Source organism: Xenopus laevis, chromosome 3S, assembly GCF_017654675.1.
Source record: "Xenopus laevis strain J_2021 chromosome 3S, Xenopus_laevis_v10.1, whole genome shotgun sequence".
Classification (NCBI taxonomy): domain Eukaryota; kingdom Metazoa; phylum Chordata; class Amphibia; order Anura; family Pipidae; genus Xenopus; species Xenopus laevis.
Window position 1 is genome coordinate 90,126,967 of NC_054376.1, and position 21,616 is coordinate 90,148,582.

The window sequence follows — 21,616 nt, forward strand, 5'->3', positions numbered from 1 at the left end:
AATAACAATAAATGTATAGCTTTACAGAGCATTTCTTTTTAGACAGAGTCAGTGACCCCTTTTTGAAAGCTAGAAGGAGTCAGGAGAAGAAGGCATTTAAATAATGAAGACCAATTGAAAAGTTGCATAGAAAAGGCCATTTGATAACATACTAAAAGTTAAACCCTCGCCTATTTACTGATATTATAGTTTGATTTACAACGCCCAATAGTGTAGAAAAGTCGGCACGACAACGCGAGCAGTACAGACATTTTTATGGCACTGAAGTGCACCCGCCCTACTTCACAGATACTTCTGCAAAGGCGCCAGGTGAATGCGCTCTAATAGGGGAACGGCGGGTCTAGTGCACAGTCTCGTTCTCTTGCGTCACTTCCGGGCCTGGGCCAGCGTGTAGAAGGAGGGGCAGACAGAGCCCGACCGAGTGGTCAAAATGGCGGCCGCTCAGTTAACGGATGAGGAGCTCTTTTCCGAGTTAAAGCGCTCGGGGATAATGCCCGGCCCTGTTACAGACAGCACACGGCCGGTTTACCTAAAGAAACTGAAGAAGTTGAGGGAAGAGCAAAGACTTCGGCACGGGAAAGTGCGGGTAATTACGAACAACAACACAGTGGCGGCGCCTTCAGAAAGTGAGGGAATTCTCAAGAGCGGTGGGGACGTGACGCATAAGAGATACAGCCGCCAGAGCCTAGCGAGGGAAGCAGGGAAACCCTCCCCGATCCTTGGCTTCAGCTCCGATGAGTCAGATGTAGACGCAGGGCTGGGAGCGCACGGGAGCCGCAGGAGCAGAACTAACACACCCCAGCCCGAGAGGAAATCGCCGGTGCAGCATCAGCCGGGTACTGCAGACGCCAATGCTGATAGGCGGAAGGTGCCGGGTTGGTGGGAAATGCGAAGGCCGCGGGGGGACAGTGAAGAAGACGACGATGATGAAGAGGAAGGAACGGAAGAGGCGTCTAATTGTCGGACTATGAATGGCAGCCGGCACTCTTACTGCAGGGATTACTCGGACACTGATGAGGAGGAGCAGTTGGGGCAGGACGAGCAAGCGAGCCGCCGGAGTAGGCGGGGGTCGAGCAAACAGGCCAAGGAGCAGAGTCTGGACAGGGATGAGTTGGCCGCTTGGCCAGGCTGGTCGAGGGAGGTGGCTGGTGTGTCTCATCGACATCGCGGAGCCGCCAGGAAGTCGCACACTGCGGCAGACACTGACGGGGCGGGGAATTTGAAACGCAAAAGCAACAATCACCTGGAGAGCGGCTACAACAAGGATCCCCCCAGGGTCTATTTTCCCTCCAACAGCCTCCCCCCACGGATGCCTCAGTCCAACCACACAGCAGCCCCCAACCACACGAAATACTCGCACTATCACTACCCGGACTCCAAGAGGCAACATCATAAGGTCGCAGAGCCCGAGGAGGCGCTCCTCCAGCAATTCAAGAGGGACGAGGTGTCTGCTGCAGGGAGATTCAGTGCCCATTACCTCTCCATGTTCCTCCTCACAGCTGCCTGCCTCTTTTTCTTGCTGCTAGGGCTCACCTACCTGAGGATGAGAGGCACCAGTCTTCCTGCCAATGAAAACTGTAAGTATTCCTTATGGCACACTTCTATGTCCACCTTGTGGGCACATCGCTCTGCAGCTGCATTTGAAGACCTGCAGCGAGACACAGGTTGCTTATACATTTCCACACCCTACTTGGTGTAAAATCCCAATAATAAAAACAAATATGTAATTCAATAATGTATGTCCCATGCCATCTTGCACTGGTGTAGGAGTTTATTGGGTTATTATGAAGTCTGCAGATGTAGCAGGTTCTATAAAGTCCTATGAATACTTGCCGGTATCTTTGTCAAATGGGTGTTTTTCAGTATTGTACCCTGTCACTGCTGTGTGTCCTTCATGCATTGCTTTTCCAGTAGATTAATATGGGAAGACGACAGGCATTAAAGGGTGTTTTTACTACTGTAGTTTCCACCTTTTGGCGGCAGCAGTCAAAGCACCCCTTGTGTCAGTAGTCATAATAGTGTTGCCTCAGTGTAAGTAAAACTGGTCATACAGGTAAAGGCTCGTTCGTTTGGTGAAGTCCGTAAATGAGCGGGGACTTTGCCTGAGTAGGCCATCCATCTATTACAGGGGCCGTCTATCTTTCAGAGGTAAAGTAGCCTCTTCTAAAGGGCAAATATTTGTTACTATCTACTTACTTTATTGAGGTGCATAATTCATAATCTACGTGAGCGTTGGAGATTGGGGAGCACCGACCATCAGTCACATAAAGTGGTGTGCAGAGTCAGATAATTAATCATAAATCACAAGAGATAAGAGAGCTGACCCATATAACTGCACCCTCCCATCCACAGCATCCGAAACTCGTGTGTATTTGTTAATTAAAACATAACTTTTAATAAGACATTAAGATTGATGCCCAGTGTGTGCCATTAAAAAATCAGCAGCAGGAAAACTGATCGACCAGGGCAGGATCAGTGGGTTCTATAGGTTGTAAGCTATTACGGCTATTTAATAAGATAGTACTACCAGCCAAAATTAGCATTTAGCATATTCAAGATGTCCTAGTGATAGAATAGAATGGAGTTGCCGGCAACGTCAACTGAAGGATTCCACTCACCATGCCAAACCCTTCATCCGCTTAGAGTGGTAATCTAGGCTCACTTGATTAGTTAATGCCGGTAACCCAAAACCATGACTGTACCACAACGCTTGGAAAAATATATAGTGTGCCTCGGGCACATCAAAACCACAGTTTTGCTGCTGATACTGGCCCTCGGATCCCAAAGAGCCTCCAACCCCTTCACCCACAGAGTGTTCCCTCCTAATCGGTACAGCTTGCCCTTCTTTGTCCTTATATGTAGTCCTGCCTAACCAGTCGCTAAAAGTGTGCCTGACACGCGTTTCACCTGCCAATTGTGGGCTTTGTCAAAGGCACACACTGGACATCAATTTTAATGTGTTATTAAAAGTTGCGTTTTAATTAACAAATACACATGAGTTTTGGATGCTGTGGATGGGAGGGTGCAGTTATATGGGTCAGCTCTTTCTCTTCTTTTGTGATTTATAATTCATAATCTAATAGTTTGTATTGGTCTCCTTTTTCATTTTATCATATGGAGTTGTGGTTGTCAACTTTGGGTATTCCTCCTTGCAGATAGGTATAAAGGTGGCAGCTGTGTGTAGGGTTGTGTTCTACAGTTTACTGCCTCATGTCCCACATTATTTATATCGGATTTCTGGCACACAAGAACTTCTGATCACAACATGCTCTCAAGTAGCACTGCAGTCATTAAATGCATTTATCTGCTGGCAGTAGCTTTTTGTTCACTTGAATGTAAAAAGTACTCTTAAATGAGAGTACTTTGTTAAGAATAAGAATGTACCAGTGCATTATACTTATTTAGACATAGAATGAAGCTTAAAAAGTAGTGTTTCAGGCTGATTTATTGAATATTTCAGCAAAAACCCTAATAATCCCTCCCTTCTCTTCCACTTCCTGCTCCCTGAATTCCCAGGCTGTGCAGGGGAGCCAGCAGCTCTCAGCTCACTGCACTGTAGGACAGGAACCAATCAGCAGCTAGCAGGACCTGATAGGGAACTGAAACCTGTCTGCGCTTGTGTGACTGCAGGGCTGTGATTGGCTGTCCCCCTCCTACTGTGCTTCTGGCAAGGACACGCCCACCCCTCATTTGAAACAGGGACCAGAGAATAGGGAGCTACAATAAAGGGGCTATTTTTAAAGATAATTTTTTGCACCATGAAAAAGCAACACCATATATTGCTTATAATGTCTCCTTTAAATATACATTCTGGAATACGGGTATCACTAGGACTCTTGCTCGATGAATTTTAAGTGATCTGCATAATTTGCTCCCCCACATTTAAAGTGGCCATACACGCGCAGATTCAAGCAGCCCATTCACATCCTTTAGATTGATTCAGCAGTTTATCTGCCGGTGACTCTCTGATGGGCCTCCCTGAATGATATCTGGCCAAAAATCTGGCAGGTTTGATTTTCCACCATGATCGAGGACTGCATTGACTAGTTGATGTGGTCCTAATCATGTTGGCGCATATTCCAATTGTTGTAATCCAATCGTTTGGCCCTAGGGCCAGACGACTACAGGCTAATCTGTACTGATTCCATCAGCATGAAGAATCCTTCTTTATATAACATAAAGTTAAACTTAAATCCAAATATTTTGAGAAATTCTAAGGATGCTATTTTCATGACAAAAAGTAAAATATAAATATGGCCATTTGAATCACATCCTATTGCATGGAAATTCTGATCACAACATGCTCTCAAGTAGCACTGCAGTCATTAAATGCATTTATCTGCTGGCAGTAGCTTTTTGTTTGCTTGAATGTAAAAAGTACTCTTTTTACTAAGATTACATTTCTAAACTGTCGCATCAAGATAAATGGATTTTAAAGGGAGCCTGCCACCCAAATATAAAAAGCTATACATAAAAAGTCCTTTTCAAATTAAACCTACATTCGTACCTTTTTATAAATGTATTTAAAACTCTTCGCTGTCCATCATAAATTACCTTCCCCATCCTCGAGCACAGCAATCACCTTCAGTTCTGCACATCCTAGCTGCCATTGCACTCCTCACATTCCCCACAAGATTTTGGCCTTGAATACCTTGTCAGAAAAGGATTTGGGATTATGTAATAGGTGGCAAGTCCCCTTTTTACTGTTATTATGAGAAACTTGTATTTTTATTGTAAAATTGTTAGAGCACTTATATTGACACAGTTTTTATTTTTTCTAGTAACAAGTACTGAGGACCTTAATGTTGATGTAAGTATAAAAATGTTATATTAAGCTTTCTATACAACCAATCTATCTTCAGCTTCTCATGGTAAATATCAAAAATTATTTTGTACCACCATCCAGATGAAAGCCCAGGGGTCACATGCCATTTTCCTGTGGGTTTTTATGGTCATTAGGCTGAATAATAGTTCTAAGCTTCTTTGAATGATATGGTATAGCTTGGTTTTTAAAGGAAAGTCAAATACAAAAGTTTAAACCTCCCATGAGTACTTCAGCCCTATTACATCGATGGTATTTCCACCCTTCTGCCTGTTTAAATTCCACAGTTTAAAGAAAAAAAATCCCATGATGCAGCACTCCTGCCCTTTGACCAAGACCTGGGGCATGTGTCATGCAATAATCTTTGGAAGCTTCGCATGTGCAGAACAATCAATTTTGTGAAAGCACCTTTTTAAACAGGAGCTAGATGTCGGGACGGAGAAAGTTTTGCGCATTTGTGGCTCACGCGTAAAAAAGATTGGGGTTCACTGGCTTAGTATCTTAAAGAAATAACACCCAAAATGAGGTTTAATTTCCATTGACTTATCTGGTGTTTTTATTTTGTACTTAAGTAGGTATTTAAGGAAATTCTCACATTGCCTTTGCTACTTTACTGGAGACATTTGACAATTTGATACATTAATTTAGAAAAAAACCATTTATTTCACAGGTTGTCTTCACAACAAAAGTCTTGTGGCGGTTTATAAAATCAAATTCTCATTCTCTTTCAGCAGAGTAAGAAAAACCTGATGAATACTTTACAGAAACTGCACGAGAAACTATCAAAAACAGCAGGTATCCTATATTAGTCTTTGTATAAATGTTTTTTGGGCGGTGCTCTAGCCCTAGAAAATAGTGCTGACAGAAATGCACCACCCCCCTGGTTATCTTATTTACAAGAAGTTTGGTCAGTTTCTCTTTTCTCATTTTTTTGGGTGGTGCTCTAGCCCTAGAAAATAGTGCTGGCAGAAATGCACCACCCCCCTGGTTATCTTCTTCGGTGAATATCGTAGCGTTTCTGTATCCCATCAACCTCTTTAATACCATGGCATGTGAAATCTACAGTATTAAACCACCAAAAAGAGAAGATGCACAGGATATACAATATTGTTTTTGTTGATCACTCACCATGTACAACAGGTGGTCCAGGTGCACCAGCCCCAGACCCTCCGCTTAGGAAGCGTATAAACCAGCAACATATGAAAAAAGGGGGCGTCGGTTACTCCGAGAAATCCCACAAGGGCCGCCAAATGATTAAGTGCCCTAGGGGGCTTGAAACGCGTAGGGCCAGTAGAGATGTTGTTCTTTTTTTAATGAATCTACAATAAACATATTTTTAACTTCATTTTTGGCAGCCCTTGTGCCCGACACCCCCTTTTTTTTGTGTGTGAAATCTACAGCACTGGCTGTCACAGACCATCTTTAGATTCCACTCTGTTGTACTACTTCTGCTCTCTTGTGGCTCGCAGGTTTCTGTGGCTGATACTAAGGTTAAGTAGGAATCAAAGCTCATTGTAGATGAACTAGATAAGATCAGGGGGCAGAAACACCCATCTCCCCTATTGTCCTATTTGTCCAGTTTCACCTATGCTCCCTTGAGACAATTATAGTGATATTTTAGCACAGGAAGTCTCCACCTGAGGAGGTTCTGCTAAAAACAAGCAACTGGTGAGGTAGTACCCATTTCCTTTATCCCAGGAAAAGACCTTGACTTGTCATGAAAGGGCACCTGTTGGTCCCAAATATTATTCCCAGGCAAAGGTGAGGGCTAATAAAGGTTGGGGGTATCTATTTTTAATTGCCACCGCTAGGGGACATCTCTATCCTCGAGGGAATCTCTTAATTTCTCTCCGGTTGAAGCATCTTGAGGGAGGCTACCGATGCCCTCTTTGAGTACTAGCTGCTCCTAGAAAGAAATGGATAAGGCAGACACCTGTGCTTTCAGTGAGACCAGGCTCAGTTCAATTCCTTCTGAAGGCTGAATTCTGAATTGCAAAATCCTGAGTATCCAACACTTTTTTTTAAAGGGATAATCCTGAATCTTGCAACAAGGTCAAAAGTCATGCCAAACTCTAGAGTAATTAAAATATAATGTAGTGGTAAAAGTAATGTTTGCTTCAGAAACTATACTTAAGTTTGTATAAATAACTGGTTCCAAGTGTTGCCTTTTATGTGCCTTCTGCCCTGCCTTTGTCCATAGAAGGCAAATATATTGGTATAAGTGAAGTAGAGCCAGGCACTTGCAGATTTAATGCAATCTTGCTGTACTTCACCTATACTTAAGTTTATATGAACAAGCTGCTGTGTAGCCATGGGGGCAGTCATTCAAAGCTGAAATAGGAGAATATGCACAGGATACACAGCAGATAACAAATAAGCTCTGAAGTAAACATGGAATTTTTCAGTGCTTATCTGTTATTCTACTGTGTGTCCTGTGCTTGATTGGCTGCCCCCCATGGCTACACAGCAGCTTGTTACATAAACTATAGTAGTGTTTCTGAAGCAAACACACCAGTTTTACAAATGCAGGGCAACGCTACATTACTTATTAAAAGATTAAAAACGCTTTCACTTTATGATGTTACTGTTCCTTTAAGCCCTAGACTCCGTATAGTTACCAATTTGGGTTTCTCATGGGCTTAGACATTTGGCATCATCATTGCAGGTCTTGTGTTTGTATAGTGGCCTCTTGGCCCTTTTTACACGCCTTTACGAAATTCACATCAGTTAAATGCTTAACCATTCTGCAGAGTTGGCCTTTGGCTGTATGTTCCACTACGCTATGGTTTTTTAACATAACTTGTTTAATTCTAGATTGTAAGCTCTTTTGGACAGGGCCCTTCTTTGTTTTAATTAATGTTTGTTTTTGTATGCTTCATTGCTGTTAAATGTAGGCACCCATTTATTGCAGAATATATTGTTGTTTTTTAAATAACAGTTAATGATCCTTGTTCCAAACCTTCTTGCAGCTCTCTTGGTTTCCACTGATTGGTTACCAGACTTGAGGGGGGCGCATGGGTCATAACTGTTGCATTTGAATCCGAGCTGAATACTAAGGATCAGTTGCAAACTCACTGAACAGTTATGCCCGTGTAACCCCCCTTAGCAAGTCGTTGACTAACTAGTTAGAGAGCTGAAAAGCAATAAGTAGTTTTCTGTTGTTGGACATCCAGTCACTCCAGTCTTTATACATTACATTTTTGCCTAACAAACTATATTAGAAACATTATTTTGCACATACTATCTATTTACTCCGTTTTTATTTTTACACTGAACTGTTCCTTTAAGGTTAACTTTCCAATTATTTTCTACTAGTATGATAAAGTCTACCATTATGTGCCTGGTTTGTAGAAGTTTTTTTTCTGCAGTACCCCTGTTTCGAATGTAGCCTGGTTACTGTGCTCAATGACCATAGCAGCTAGGCTGTGGTGTTAAAGGGATACTTTCATGGGAAAAACTATTTTTTCAAAATGAATCAGTTAATAGTGCTGCTCCAGCTGAATTCTGCACTGAAATCCATTTCTCAAAAGAGCAAACAGATTTTTAATTTTATATTCAATTTTGAAATCTGACATGGGGCTAGACATTTTGTCAATTTCCCAGCTGCCCCTGGTCATGTGACTTGTGCCTGCACTTTAGGAGAGAAATACTTTCTGGCAGGCTGCTGTTTTTCCTTTTCAATGTAACTGAATGTGTCTCAGTGGGACATGGGTTTTTACTATTGAGTGTTGTTCTTGATGTACCAGGCAGCTGTTATCTTGTGTTAGGGAGCTGCTATCTGGTTACCTTCCCATTGTTCTGTTGTTAGGCTGCTGGGGGGGGGGGATACACTCCAACTTGCAGTACAGCAGTAAAGAGTGATTGAAGTTTATCAGAGCACAAGTCACTGCTGGGAAATTGACAAAATGTCTAGCCCCATGTCAGATTTCAAAATTGAATATAAAAAAATCTGTTTGCTCTTTTGAGAAATGGATTTCAGTGCAGAATTCTGCTGGAGCAGCACTATTAACGGATTCATTTTGAGAAAAAAAATTTTCCTATGACAGTATCCCTTTAATGTAACTATATAACTATGTGACTTGATTTATTGAGGAGTAAATTGTTCTCCTTTTTGACCCACAGGATATGAAGCTACTGAGGTTTTTTTTTGTTTGGTGTTTTGTTGCATGACCAACAGGTATTTTTGTCGGAATGTGAGTTTTGCTATTGTAAAAACAGATGGTCTTGGTGGAAACAGTTTGAAAGTTTTCATGCCTGTATTTTGTATACATAATCTTTTTGAAATGGAACAATATACACACACTACCTATACACCAAGTACTGATAAACTGTAAAACCTAAATATCCATACCTGGTACTGTTGATCAAAAATAAAAATGTTAGCGTGAGCTCTGATAGCAAAAATGTTTCCACAAGTTCTATTTTTCCTAACATTCATTTCAATATGAACTGTCTAATAGTTTGTATCTTTCCAGGTGATTACATATGTGGGAACACTGATCACCGTAATATATCTGTCCAAGAAGCAAAGCAGTATTTAAGGGTAGGTATATTTATGCTCCAGACAGATTTATCTTCAGATTCTATTCTGAAATTGTGTAGTAGTACAGGAGGCTTAGTGCAAATTAATACTTAAATAATTAATTTGTAAATTTTGAACCCAGTTTTCAAGTATCTTAGGGTTAATTCTGTCAAACGATGTATGTATAATTCTCTAAATCATGTACTATGCATACCAAATCATGTAATTTAATATCATCTTGTGATACCATACTCGTCCTATAGCTGCATGTATAAATATATTTTGTCTGTTTTCTGGACACTGGGGGCAATTTATAAACAGTGGGCAAATCTGCTCCTGGGCTGTTAACCATGGCAACCAATCAGATGATTGCTTTCAGCGCTTAGCTCTTATTCAGCCATCTGTAGGTTAATCACTGGTTGCTATGGGTAACTGCCATAGTAGTTAGTAGTAGACCTGTTTGCCATAATGCTCGGTACCAGGGGTTCTACGGATAACTGATCTTTCCATAATTTGTATATTCATACTTTAAGTCAGAAGGATCTTTTTTTTTACAGTATGTTCTGTGTCATATCTTCACAGAGAGAGCCCAGCCTCCTCAGGTTTAACGATTCAATTACACGAGTGATGTTTAGGGAGCCTTTTCTGTAAGACATCTTTGTTTTCATGACCTTATTTTTGTTTGTTTACAGACATTCGGTCAGGAATATGAAAATGAATTTAATAACACATTGGCATGGATTTTAGAACACTCTGCCACAAGAGATATTGGTATCAAGTAAGTGTTTCATTATGCTTTGGAGTGAAAAGAATCCTTTAAAATATGTGTTGACAATTTCTTTAAAAACCAATAGGTGCGTTTCTGATCCTGGTTCCATTTTAAACATAACCAGTGTGAAATACCTAGAGTCGACTCTGCCCAAGATGTCATTTATGTGCCGAATCAAACGTGCCGTTATCACTGTAGCACACAGGTCATCCATTCTTCTTGTTGGTGAGTCTTGGATTCAATATATAATATTACATGTGTGTATGTATGTATATATACACACACACCACACACACACCACACAGCTAATATAATATATAGTGCTACTTATGTAGTATGCAGTACTGTACAGCAGAACAATTAATAGATCTGGGGGTCATTACAATGATAGAAATAACAGTTATAAATACCAATAGATACAATGTACAGTTGCAATAAAGATTCCCCAGAATTAAGTGCCAAAGAGACAAGAGTCAGGAAGTCCCTGTCCCATAGTGCTTACAGTCTAAATTCAACGGTACCTTACAGACACAAATAGGAGGATATAAGTGAAGCAGGTTACTGAGGTTGACATTATAAGTGCCAGTGTTATGTGGGTACTCCAAGAGGTAATCTTTGAGTTTAGTTTGGAAGAGGCAATAGGATTCTCTCAAGATGAATTCGGGATGCCCTTCCAAATTTAAGGAGCCATAGAACAAGAAGGCTTAAAGCAGGAAAACCGCAGTACTAGTGGGGATTGCAACCAAGCAGTTTCTGAGAGTAGAGGTGTCGGCCAGAAACGTATGGATACATTAGAGAAGAGATTAAGTGAGGTGCACGGTAATGAAGGATTTGAAGGGTGAGAAGGCATTCTAAACCATTAATAATACGGTTTATTTTCAGAGGCCTTATCAAAATGGAGACCAGTGCAGGTACTATCTGAGACTATAGAAATGTACAGTTTTGGATATCTAAAAGCTGTAGGAAATTATGGTTACAGTTATTCGTGACTTGGTTATGAGCTGCAGAAATTAGTGGACTGCACTAAGGTGCAGATTATGTGGTGTAAAAAATAATTCGCCATAGCAATGTAAAAAATGGAGTCAAATGTTACGTCTTCCAGATCTTTCTTACAGGTATGAAGATGTGTAAAATAACAGCAGCAAATCTGGTGTTTGCATGGCAAAAAATAAAACACTGACATTGGCAGTTTATTTGACACCACTTTTTACACTTGTATATTAGGCGAGTTTAGTTTTACACCGCATAATACATAGGCCCCTAAGAGTATGGACCACCTTGGAACAGACTTTGGAAATAACCTTTTCTCGCTGTTAACCTTGAATGGCTCTTCTAGTGATTTCTTCTGTAACAAAGGCAGGGGAATTTGCTCCTACGGTGAGAATCTCGATTGTGGTTCCAAGTGAAACGTTTTCTTGAAAATAATATGCACTGATGTAGAATTCTTACTTCTGCTCTCAAAATATTCCCTTTGGTTTTTAAACTAAGTTATTTGACTGTAATTTACCGTATATACTCGAGTATAAGCCGAGTTTTTCAGCCCCCAAAATATGCCTCGGCTTATACTCGGGTCAAGCGCAAAAACGGTCGCCGGCATCCAAGAATATTCGCCGGCGTCCAAGAATGGTGGCCGGCATCCAAAAAAGAGACGCCGGCACCTCCAATGGGAGCAGAAACCCTCAATTTTTTGATTGAAACTTACCAGAAGCTGCTGCATTTCTCACCCTAGGCTTATACTCGAGTCAATAAGCTTTCCCAGTTTTTGGAGGTAAAATTAGGTACCTCGGCTTATACTCGGGACGGCTTATACTCGAGTATATACGGTACTGAAAGTTAATGCAATAAATATCTCCTCACAAAGGGAGGTTCTGGGTGTTTGCTCTTACAGTGTTTATTTTTTTTAGGAGTTGGTGTGCTCTTCGGTGTATGGCGATACATAAGATATCGTTGGGCAAAGGAAGAGGAAGAAACAAAGCAAATGTATGACATGGTTGTTAAAATTATAGGTATGATATTTGTATGTCTTATTTTGACTTACAGCTCTCTTTTTGTACTTGGTGTTAATTGCCTTCAATTTTATTAATAGATGTCTTAAAAAGTCACAATGAGGCTTGTCAAGAAAATAAAGGTTTGGAGCCATATACACCAATCCCTCATGTGCGTGATTCTTTAATACTGCCTCAAGACAGGTTTGTATATTTTAAATGTAATTAAGCCAGTTTTCCTTTCATTGTAAATCTTTAGATGGAAAAATTTAAATGTGGGGTGCCAATCTTGCCTGTACTTCCAAAGTGTCTCCCTCATAGGTATCTTTGGAAATACAGGTATGGAACCCATTATCCAGCATGCTCGGGTACAGGTGTTTTCCAGATAACTGATCTTTCCGTAATTTAGATCTTCATACTTTAAAGGGGAACTAGCACGAAAATGATAATTTATTATAAGCTTCATCATACTGAAGTAAGAAACTTTCTTAATACGATCAATTAAAAAGTCTGCATTGTTTCTGAAATAATCAGGTTTATCTTCACTATTCCTCTCTCCGCATCGGTTTCTCTTTCTGTCTTCACGCAGCAGTTGGATGTCAGATAAATGATCCAATATATCTTATGGGGGGCTCCCTTTCCTAGCAGATGCATTAGAGCTCACTCAAATAACTGATTCCAGTACAAACAAAATCTAACAAAACAACTGCCTTTTGCACAAATTCTGCAGGATTTCCGGTGATTTTAATAGTGAGCTCTAATACATCTTCTAGGCAAAATGAGTGCCCCTATAAGATATATTGGATCATTCGTCTGACACCCAACTCCTGAATGAGGAGAAACAGATGCTGAGAGAGGAATAGTGAAGATAAACGTGATTATTTCAGAAATGGTACAGAATTTAACTGTATCCAGAATGTTTCTTATTTCAGTATGCGGACGCTAATTTTATATTTTCATTTTCGCAATAGTTCCCCTTTAAAGTGATTCTGACACTAAAAAAAACACTTCAAAATATAAATGTACATTAAAAGTTGCCTATAGGTTATGCTAGTTGTTTTGGGCTGATAGTTCTGCCAGCCTCACTGTCCCATCTCAGCTTGTCAGTTAAAGTTTCTAATACTAACTCACTCCTGCTGCACAAATATGGCAGCGCCCCCCCCCCCCTCATAGAGGAACATGGGAATCGGATGTATTACAACATTTAAAATGGAACTCCTATTACATACCCTAGTCTCAAGCACCCATTCCCCTCCTCAACTGGAATGGTTAATTGGTCCCTAACGTTGTGCCAACAATCAAGAATCCCATTGGTACTTCAAATAAGTTTTCTTACTGTTTGTGCCATTGTAATTGTTTGCCAACACTTTTTCGAGTCAAACTTTAAAAAAAAAAAAATACTGAATTAACAGGGATTTATCTCACTCCACAGGTGGTGCCCTAATGTATATCTTTTTAATTTTTCACTAGTGGATATAGTCTACGTGATGTATCGCTAATATGGCCCCTGGGCTAGTACAGTTTGACCCCTCCAAAGGACCATCATGACTAAACTCACAAATAGGGATGGGCGAATTGGATTCGTTTCGCCAAAAATTCGCCGCCAGCGAAATGTCACCAATGCCCATTAAAGTCTATGGGTGTCAATAGTCATGTGACTTGTGCTCTGATAAACTTCAGTCCCTTTACTGCTGTACTGCAAATTGGAGTCATATCACCCCCCTCCCTAACACAAGATAACAGTTGCCTGGTAGATGTAAGAACAGCACTTAATAGTAAAATCCAGGTCCCACTGCGACACATTCAGTTACATTGAGTAGGAGAAACAACAGCCTGCCAGAAAGTAGTTTTAGCCTAAAGTGCTGGCTCTTTCTGAAAGCACATGACCAGGCAAAATGATTTAAGATGGCTGCCTACACACCAATATTACAACTAAAAAAAACACACTTGCTGGTTCAGCAATTAAATTTTATATTGTTGTGTGAATTATTTGCAGGGTAAACAGTGTAATTTAGAAATAAAATCTACATCATAAAAATCATGACAGAATCCCTTTAAAAGAGAACTAAACCCCCCGAGATACACCAGCCTCCTTCAACTGCCCTCCATCTTGCCCCTCTCCCTCCCTGCATACTGTATTATGTAGAAAACTATTTGGGAAAACTGAGCTCAAAACACAGAGCAGCAAAGCAGAGTTCCTAGGCACCATCTCCTGTCCATTTGTATTTCTTCAGGTCTGTTCACTGACACAGAGCCTGCAGGATTTAGGGGCTAGTCAGGAATCTGCTTCAATTGCACATGCTCCTGCAGGCTCTGAGACCCAACGAGATACAAATGGGCAGAAGGTGGCGCTGAGAAACTCTGAATAGGAGCATCTTTCTACATAATTGTGTGGGAACAGTCCATGTAGCATGTCAACTACAGCTAATCCTGCATTGCAGGCCTAATAATTCCTTTCCTTGAGGTGTAGTTTCTGCTTTGTGATTTTTCTAAAGGAAGAAAATGAAGAAAGTTTGGGACCGGGCAGTGGAATTTCTGGATGCCAATGAATCTAGAGTACGCACAGAAACTCAGAAAATAGGTGGAGCAGACTTCCAGGTGTGGAAATGGATTCAGCCATCTTCAACATGTGATAAAATTTCAGTCATGCCTTCTAAAGTTTGGCAAGGACAAGGTATTTCTAATTTAATACTGCCATTAAACGCTGAACTCCATTTAGTTGTAAAAAGTAGTAATAAAATGTGCTTTAAATAAACACTGCCTTTTTCCAATTGCAGCTTTTCATTTGGATAGAAGAAATTCTCCTCCAAATAGTCTGACTCCCTGTTTAAAAATACGTAACATGTTTGATCCAGTTATGTAAGTATAGATGATTTAAAACATTTTTTTTTTGGGAAACCCACATTTAAAGTTTAATAGGGTTGCAGTGTTGGTGCATATTATTAGAATATTTTGATGCACAGGACTATGAAGTTTCTGCTCCTACACTGTAGGATTTAAGTGCCTTCCTTTATAATTATCTGCACACAGTGGAATTGGCTTAGTCTTCTATCACATGATTGCTAAATTAACCTGTTTATTCTTTTGTTAATGAAGAAGGACCATTTCACATAGGCAATTTTGATAAGTTTAAAACATTTTAAGAATAGGCCTATTTAGGACTTCTTTTCCTCTATCAATATTGTGTTTTCTTTTGGTAGTTGAACCAGTAGGGGAGACACTGTATACACTGTAGACCTCCTCACTTAGGCTGAGGGCACATGTGCTTGCTACTAGTTCTCTCTGACTAATATTATTGAAGTGGAGAGACTTGTATGGACTGAAATCAGCAAATTATGTATTTGCATTTAAATCCATGAAAACAGGCAATTTGAATCTGATCTCTGCTTGGTTCTGTGTAACTGCATAATTTTGTTTTTTGATAAATCTGCTCCTAAATGTAGCAAATTATAACAGTTCAGAATCTGCACCTGGATCACTGCGCTGCCAGATTAAAATGCCAATGACAGGAACATTAAACCAATTGAAAAAGCTTTTATTTTTAACAATCTGAAAATAAGCTTTAATTCAGTCGGTTGAACAAAAAGATTGCATAAAAATGTGAGGAACTAAAGCCCTTTTTTAATACAATAACTTAATTTCAGGCTCAAAAGTAATTGGACCATTAACTCAAAGGCTATTTCATGGGCACATGTGGGCTATTCCTTCATTATGTCATTATCAGTGAAGCAGATAAAAGCACTGGAGTTGATTTGAGGGGGGGGGTTCGAATATGTGGAAGATTTTGCTGTGAACAGACAACATGCGGTCAAAGGAGCTCTCCATGCAAAAACAAGCTGCAAAAAACAGAAAAAACCCATCTGGGAAATTGCTACAATATTAGGAGTGGCAAAATCTACAGTTTGGTACATCCTAAGAAAGAAAGCACCGGTGAACTCGGCAACGCAAAAAGACCTGGACGTCCACAGAAGACAACAATGGTGGACGATCGCAGAATCATTTCCATGGTGGATCAAAACCCCTTCACAACAGCCAAACAAGTGAAGAACACTCTCCAGGAGGTAGGCGTATCGATATCCAAGTCTAGCATAAAGAGAAGACTGCATGAAAGTAAATACAGAGGGTGCACTGCGTGATGCAAGTCACTCATAAGCATCAAGAATAGAAAGGCTAGATTGGACTTTGCTAAAAAAAAAAAAATTAAAGGACCAGTAACATCAAATTTTTACGAAAAATACACACCAAGACAAATTAAATTTTTAAATTGCAAAGCCTTTATTAAGAAATAAAGCAATCGCAGCGGAGGATTCCTTTCCTGAATCCTTACCTTCTCCTGCAGCAGCATGCAGCCTCCAGACTCGTGGACCAGTTGGATGGAATGCTGTGGGGGCTGCTGTTGGACATGCTGCTGCTGCTGCTGTCCCGACTCTCTACCTTGAGCACAGCGCTGAGTGCTGGGAGACATGGACTGAGTAGGAGAATAGCCAGGGAGGAGAAATCACTGCAGGAAGGATGGTCGCCCTTTCGCCGTTTCTGAAGAGGACAGGAAGTGGAATTTTGGTAAGTTATTTCTTAATAAAGGCTTTGCAATTTAAAAATTTAATTTGTCTTAGTGTTTATTTTTCGTTGTATACTAACGAATTTTAAAAAAAAATTTTTTTGATGTTACTGGTCCTTTAAAAAAAAACCTAAAAAAGCCAGCACAGTTCTGGAAAAACATTCTTTGGACAGATGAAACCAAGATCAACCTCTACCAGAATGATGGCAAGAAAAAAGTATGGGGAAGGCGTGGAGCAGCTCATGATCCAAAATGACTATAGATTTTCATTCATCCAGGTCATGGTATATCTAGTATAGGTAAATCTAAAAACAACTGGACTTGCTGAGTAATCAATGAAGACGTTTCACTACTCATCCGAGCAGCGCATGATCCAAAGCATACCGCATCATCTGTAAAACGTGGCGGAGGCAGTGTGATGGCTTTGGCGTGCATGGCTGCCAGTGGCACTGGGACACTAGTGTTTATCCATGATGTGACACAGGACAGAAGCAGCCGCATGAATTCTGAGGTGTTCAGAGAAACTGTCTGCTCAAATCCAGCTAAATGCAGTCAAATTGATTGGGAGGCATTTCATAATACAGATGGACAATGACCCAAAACATAGAGCTAAAGCAACCCAGGAGTTTATTAAAGCAAAGAAGTTGAATATTCTTGAATGGCCAAGTTAGTCACCTGATCTGAACCCAATTGAGCATGCATTTCACTTGTTGAGGACTAAACTTTGGACAGAAAGGCCCACAAACAAACCAACTGAAAGCTGCTGCAGTAAAAGCCTGGCAGAGCATTAAAAAGGAGGAAACCCAGAATCTGGTGATGTTCATGAGTTCAAGACTTCAGGCTGTCGTTGCCACCAAAGGATTTTCAATCAAGTATTAGAAATGAACATTTTATTTTCAGTTTTTTAATTTGCCCAATTACTTTTGAGCCCCTGAAATGAAGTGATTGTGTTAATAAAGGCTTCAACTGCTTCTGAGTTTTTTTATTTAAAATTCATTGTGGTAATGTACAGAACCAAAATTAGAAAAGTTTGTCTCTGTCCAAAGATTTATGGGCCTAACTGTAGTTCGTTAGGCAAAAATATAATGTATAAAGGTTGGAGTGACTGGATGTCTAAGAGCCCCTTCTCTTTTGTTTAAAATTTAGAATTGTCAATATTTTTAAGTAATACTGACACGTCCCTATAAAAATCATAAAATCGTGTATGTATAAAAGAGGTGCTGCACAATAAATATTTTCATCCAAAAGCCACCCCCAGCACCGCAAACTTTGTGAAGCCAACCCTCTGACACTGCTAACAGATCTTCTGCGGTTGTTTGTCACACCGTACTGAGGGTGGCGCAATCCTTTCATTGGCTAATTACAAATGAAAACTGGACTGCAGCCTATGGAATGATTGCGTCACTCCCAGCCCGGCGTGACTGAAACAATTGCAGAGGATCCATTAGCAGTGTCAGAGGGTCGGCTTCACGTAGGTGACATGAATAAAAACACCTAGTTTTAAAGGGATTCTGTCATGATTTTTATGGTGTATTTTTTATTTCTATATTACACGGTTTACACTGCAAATAATTCACTCTACAATATAAAATTTAATTCCTTACCCAACAAGTTTTTTTTTTTTTTTTTAGCTATAATATTGGTGTGTAGACCGCTCAGGTCATTTACTTTGAGAAAGAAACAGTGCTGCTCTATGGAATTGTTTTCTGAGCTATTGTTTCTCCTACTCAATGTAACTGAAGTCTGTGGGACATGACTTCAGTGCTGTTTTTATATCTACCAGGGAGCTGTTATCTGGTTACCTTCGCATTGTTCTGCTGATGGGCATCGTGGGGGAGGGGAGAGGGGCGATATCACTCCAACATGTCGGACAGCAGTAAAGAGTAACTGAAGTTTATCAGAGCAGAACTATTTTATGCAAAGATAGTGCCCTTCAAACAATGCAGGATGTTGTGCTTTTTAAAATGTCGTTGTTTAGAATCAGATCAGAAATTGATTGTTTATTTTCCTTCAGGGAAATTGGAGATCATTGGGACTTGGCAATTCAAGAAGCAATATTAGAGAAATGTAGTGATAATGAGGGGATTGTTCACATTGCTGTTGATAAGAATTCACGTGAGGTAACATTTTCCTCTTTACTTTTTTCCATTCTCAGTCCACCCCACATCCATCAGTGCATGCAGTTATTTCTTTTCTTTTTTTGCAGGGTTGCGTATATGTGAAATGTTTATCTCCAGAATTTGCAGGAAAGGCATTTAAAGCTCTGCACGGCTCATGGTTTGATGGTAAGTGTACATTTTCCCTTCCACTAGGCATTCCAGATTGTGTAACTACAGTCATTTCTTTTCTTTCCTTTGTCTAGGAAAGCTGGTGACTGTGAAATACCTGCGATTAGATCGATATCATCATCGCTTCCCTCAGGCCCTTACATGCAGCACTCCTTTAAAGCCTTCAAACACACACATGAACTCACTGTTACACTTAAATCTTCGGACTGGCACTTCAAATTCTCAGTCATGCTCTTGAAGATATTGCATTCGTTATGACTGTTAATTACAGCAGAACAATTTTCTTGTGGGGGAACTATTTGTCTTCCTTCCCCCCTCCCCTGACTCTCATCTTCATCATTTTCTCTGGTGTTAGAGGTCATTTAGACTTTTTCCAAGGTGGGGAGAAATTTCCAAGACCTCGCTTATTTTTTTAACAGGAAAATGGATTGAAATGCAATGGCTTAAATGCACCGTTTAGTGTTTTTCTTTCTTTAAGACAATTTTCAGATATTGCTGGATGGTTTGTGACCCTGATGACTGTTTTTGCTACAGTGAAATGCAGAAAATAATTTATTGAATTCCTACAGTTTCATTTGTCTATACAAATATTTACCCATATCCTATAACTGTCCCTTTTAGGTAAACTGTTTAGACTTCTGCTGCTGTAGATAGTGATTTATATTACAGCTGAAGTACAGGTTAAATCTAGCTGATTCTGCAGGAAATGGAGAACTTTTTTTCTTTTAATTTAAAAGTAAGTGATGGCAATGGCAAAAGTCCTTCGTGCAAATGTCTGCTTTAAAGCAGCGAATAAGCTTCCTATTTTATTCATAACATAACGTTATTTTATATAATAATTTTGGCTGCACCATCCCCTAAAGGTCAAACAGCCAAATACCTTTAAAAGTATTAGAAAACTTTAAAAATATCTTTTATAGGTTTTATATAAAATGTCTTGACAATGGTTTTGTGCAAGGTCTGATACCAATTGTGAAAATTCAAATTATTGTGAGCAATAAAGAAACAATTGGCAGATGCTGGGCAATATTGTGAATTGCTGTATTTATTTAGAAGTTTTCTGGTTTAACTGCCTGCTCTGGATTACATTTAGAATATCCAATACCCAAAAACTTCATGCAAAGAAACGTTTGACGTTTCTGGATGGTCAGGCAGCTGTAACTAGAGCGCTGCATGCAGCCTCTGCCAGTGTCTGGTTGAAGGCCCTAATTTAGCTTGAACTGAAACTGTACACTAAGATCTGAATCTACCACCAAGAACCATAGAAACATACTTGTTTTAAAAATATTTCCAGAAATGGCACTGAAAATTTCCTATGAAATTTACGCAACTCTTGTATGCTGCATTTTGTAGTTTCTGGTAATTCAAAATATTATAAGGTTTTTAGTAAGAGCTTGAGTGTTAATAGACAACTCCAGAACCAAACTGCAGCAGACGTAAAGGTTTGTGAAGGTCTTTTGCGTTTGTGTTGCTCTATGGCCAGGGCCGCAAAATGGCAGAAACTACTAGCCAAAATCCACTACTGTGGGCAGTAGCCTCCTCTCTCTTCCACATTAAATCGGCCTGGCGCAAACAGACTTTGTCGGATTTCGGCTCACAATGCAGAGACTTGCGGTTCTTCAACGAAATCCAGTCTGTTCATGCTTAGCCGAATCACTGTGGAAGAGAGGAGGCTGCTGCCCCCCGTATGACAGAAATCAGACAGTGGATTTCCGCTAGTGGTTTTCTGCCCTTGTGTGGCCCTAAGTCTTGTTTCATCCAAAGCAAGGCTCCTTAAAGTGGCTAAAACAAAAAATCCACCATCACACTCAGCCCTCAAAGTACATCTAAGCTTGATATAATGAGGGAGGTTGACACACTAAAAACCAAACAAAAATAAAAATTGCAGAGCTTTGCCTAATTTCTTTTTTAATGCAAAGTTTATTGCATTAAAACAAGGCACGGTTTTGTGCACACTTGCCGTCGCGTGAGCTGTTTTCTTTATTGGTTTGTGACCACAGCATCTGAAGAACATATCTGCTTCATTATGGTACAAGACCGCATCTACATTCAGTACCTTTAGGTCAATGTGACCATGTGATTTTCTTTGAGGCAATGCTGCTGTAATTAAGAATTCCATTTATTGTATTCTTTTTTTTTTTTTCTTACATGTCTATTTAGGGGACACAAGACCGTGCGTTTGGTAATCAAATTTACTGTATTGTAATGCCCAGTGTGCTTGGTATAAAAAAAAAAATACATTTTTGTAGAAAAAAGTTATCTATATATTACCTTTATTTTCTCAATAAAATTCCAGTTAATTCTGCAGAATTTCAGGTTCTTACTTCCTGTCCAAAGCACATTGCAAGAAGATATGAACATTTTTTGAACATGAACAGTGACATCAAAACTATGTCTGAGAGAAAACACAAATTCATTATGTATTGTATGGCCCAGTGGCAAGGATTTCCACATCTTTTGAGAATAACAGATAGAGCTCCTCTTTCAAACACAAGTCTGTTTTGAAGAGTGCTTTGCAAATCCCAAAGGATCAAGCTTCAGTTTTCTGCCTACCCACCCTCAAGCTAAATGATCTGCTGAATAAGTTAATCAAGCGCTGAGACAATATTTAGGGTTCTATGGCTCTCTCAGGGTGATGACTGGTTAAAATTTGCCCACAATAATGCTATTCA

At 40.0% G+C, this 21,616-nt stretch overlaps 1 protein-coding gene across 4 annotated transcripts; it reads left to right on the forward strand.

The window, feature by feature from the left end:
• The first annotated feature begins 322 nt into the window (after positions 1-322).
• On the forward strand, positions 323-21,249 carry lemd3.S (LEM domain containing 3 S homeolog). Of its 4 annotated transcripts, none has more exons than XM_041587541.1 (13): positions 323-1,577; positions 4,782-4,810; positions 5,557-5,617; positions 9,298-9,365; positions 10,037-10,122; positions 10,199-10,338; positions 12,018-12,119; positions 12,200-12,302; positions 14,594-14,772; positions 14,876-14,957; positions 18,671-18,776; positions 18,863-18,941; positions 19,024-21,249. In XM_041587541.1, the coding sequence occupies exons 1-13, from the start codon at positions 431-433 to the stop codon at positions 19,200-19,202; spliced, it is 2,361 nt and encodes a 786-aa protein (XP_041443475.1). In that variant the 5' UTR covers positions 323-430; the 3' UTR covers positions 19,203-21,249.
• The last annotated feature ends 367 nt before the right edge of the window (positions 21,250-21,616 follow it).

Coding starts and splice junctions, on each gene's coding strand:
- lemd3.S (XM_041587540.1), top strand. CDS start 431: ATGGCGGCCGCTCAGTTAACGGATGAGGAGCTCTTTTCCGAGTTAAAG. Junction 1,578..4,781: donor TCTTCCTGCCAATGAAAACT/GTAAGTATTCCT, acceptor TATTTTTTCTAG/TAACAAGTACTGAGGACCTT. Junction 14,773..14,875: donor TAAAGTTTGGCAAGGACAAG/GTATTTCTAATT, acceptor TTCCAATTGCAG/CTTTTCATTTGGATAGAAGA.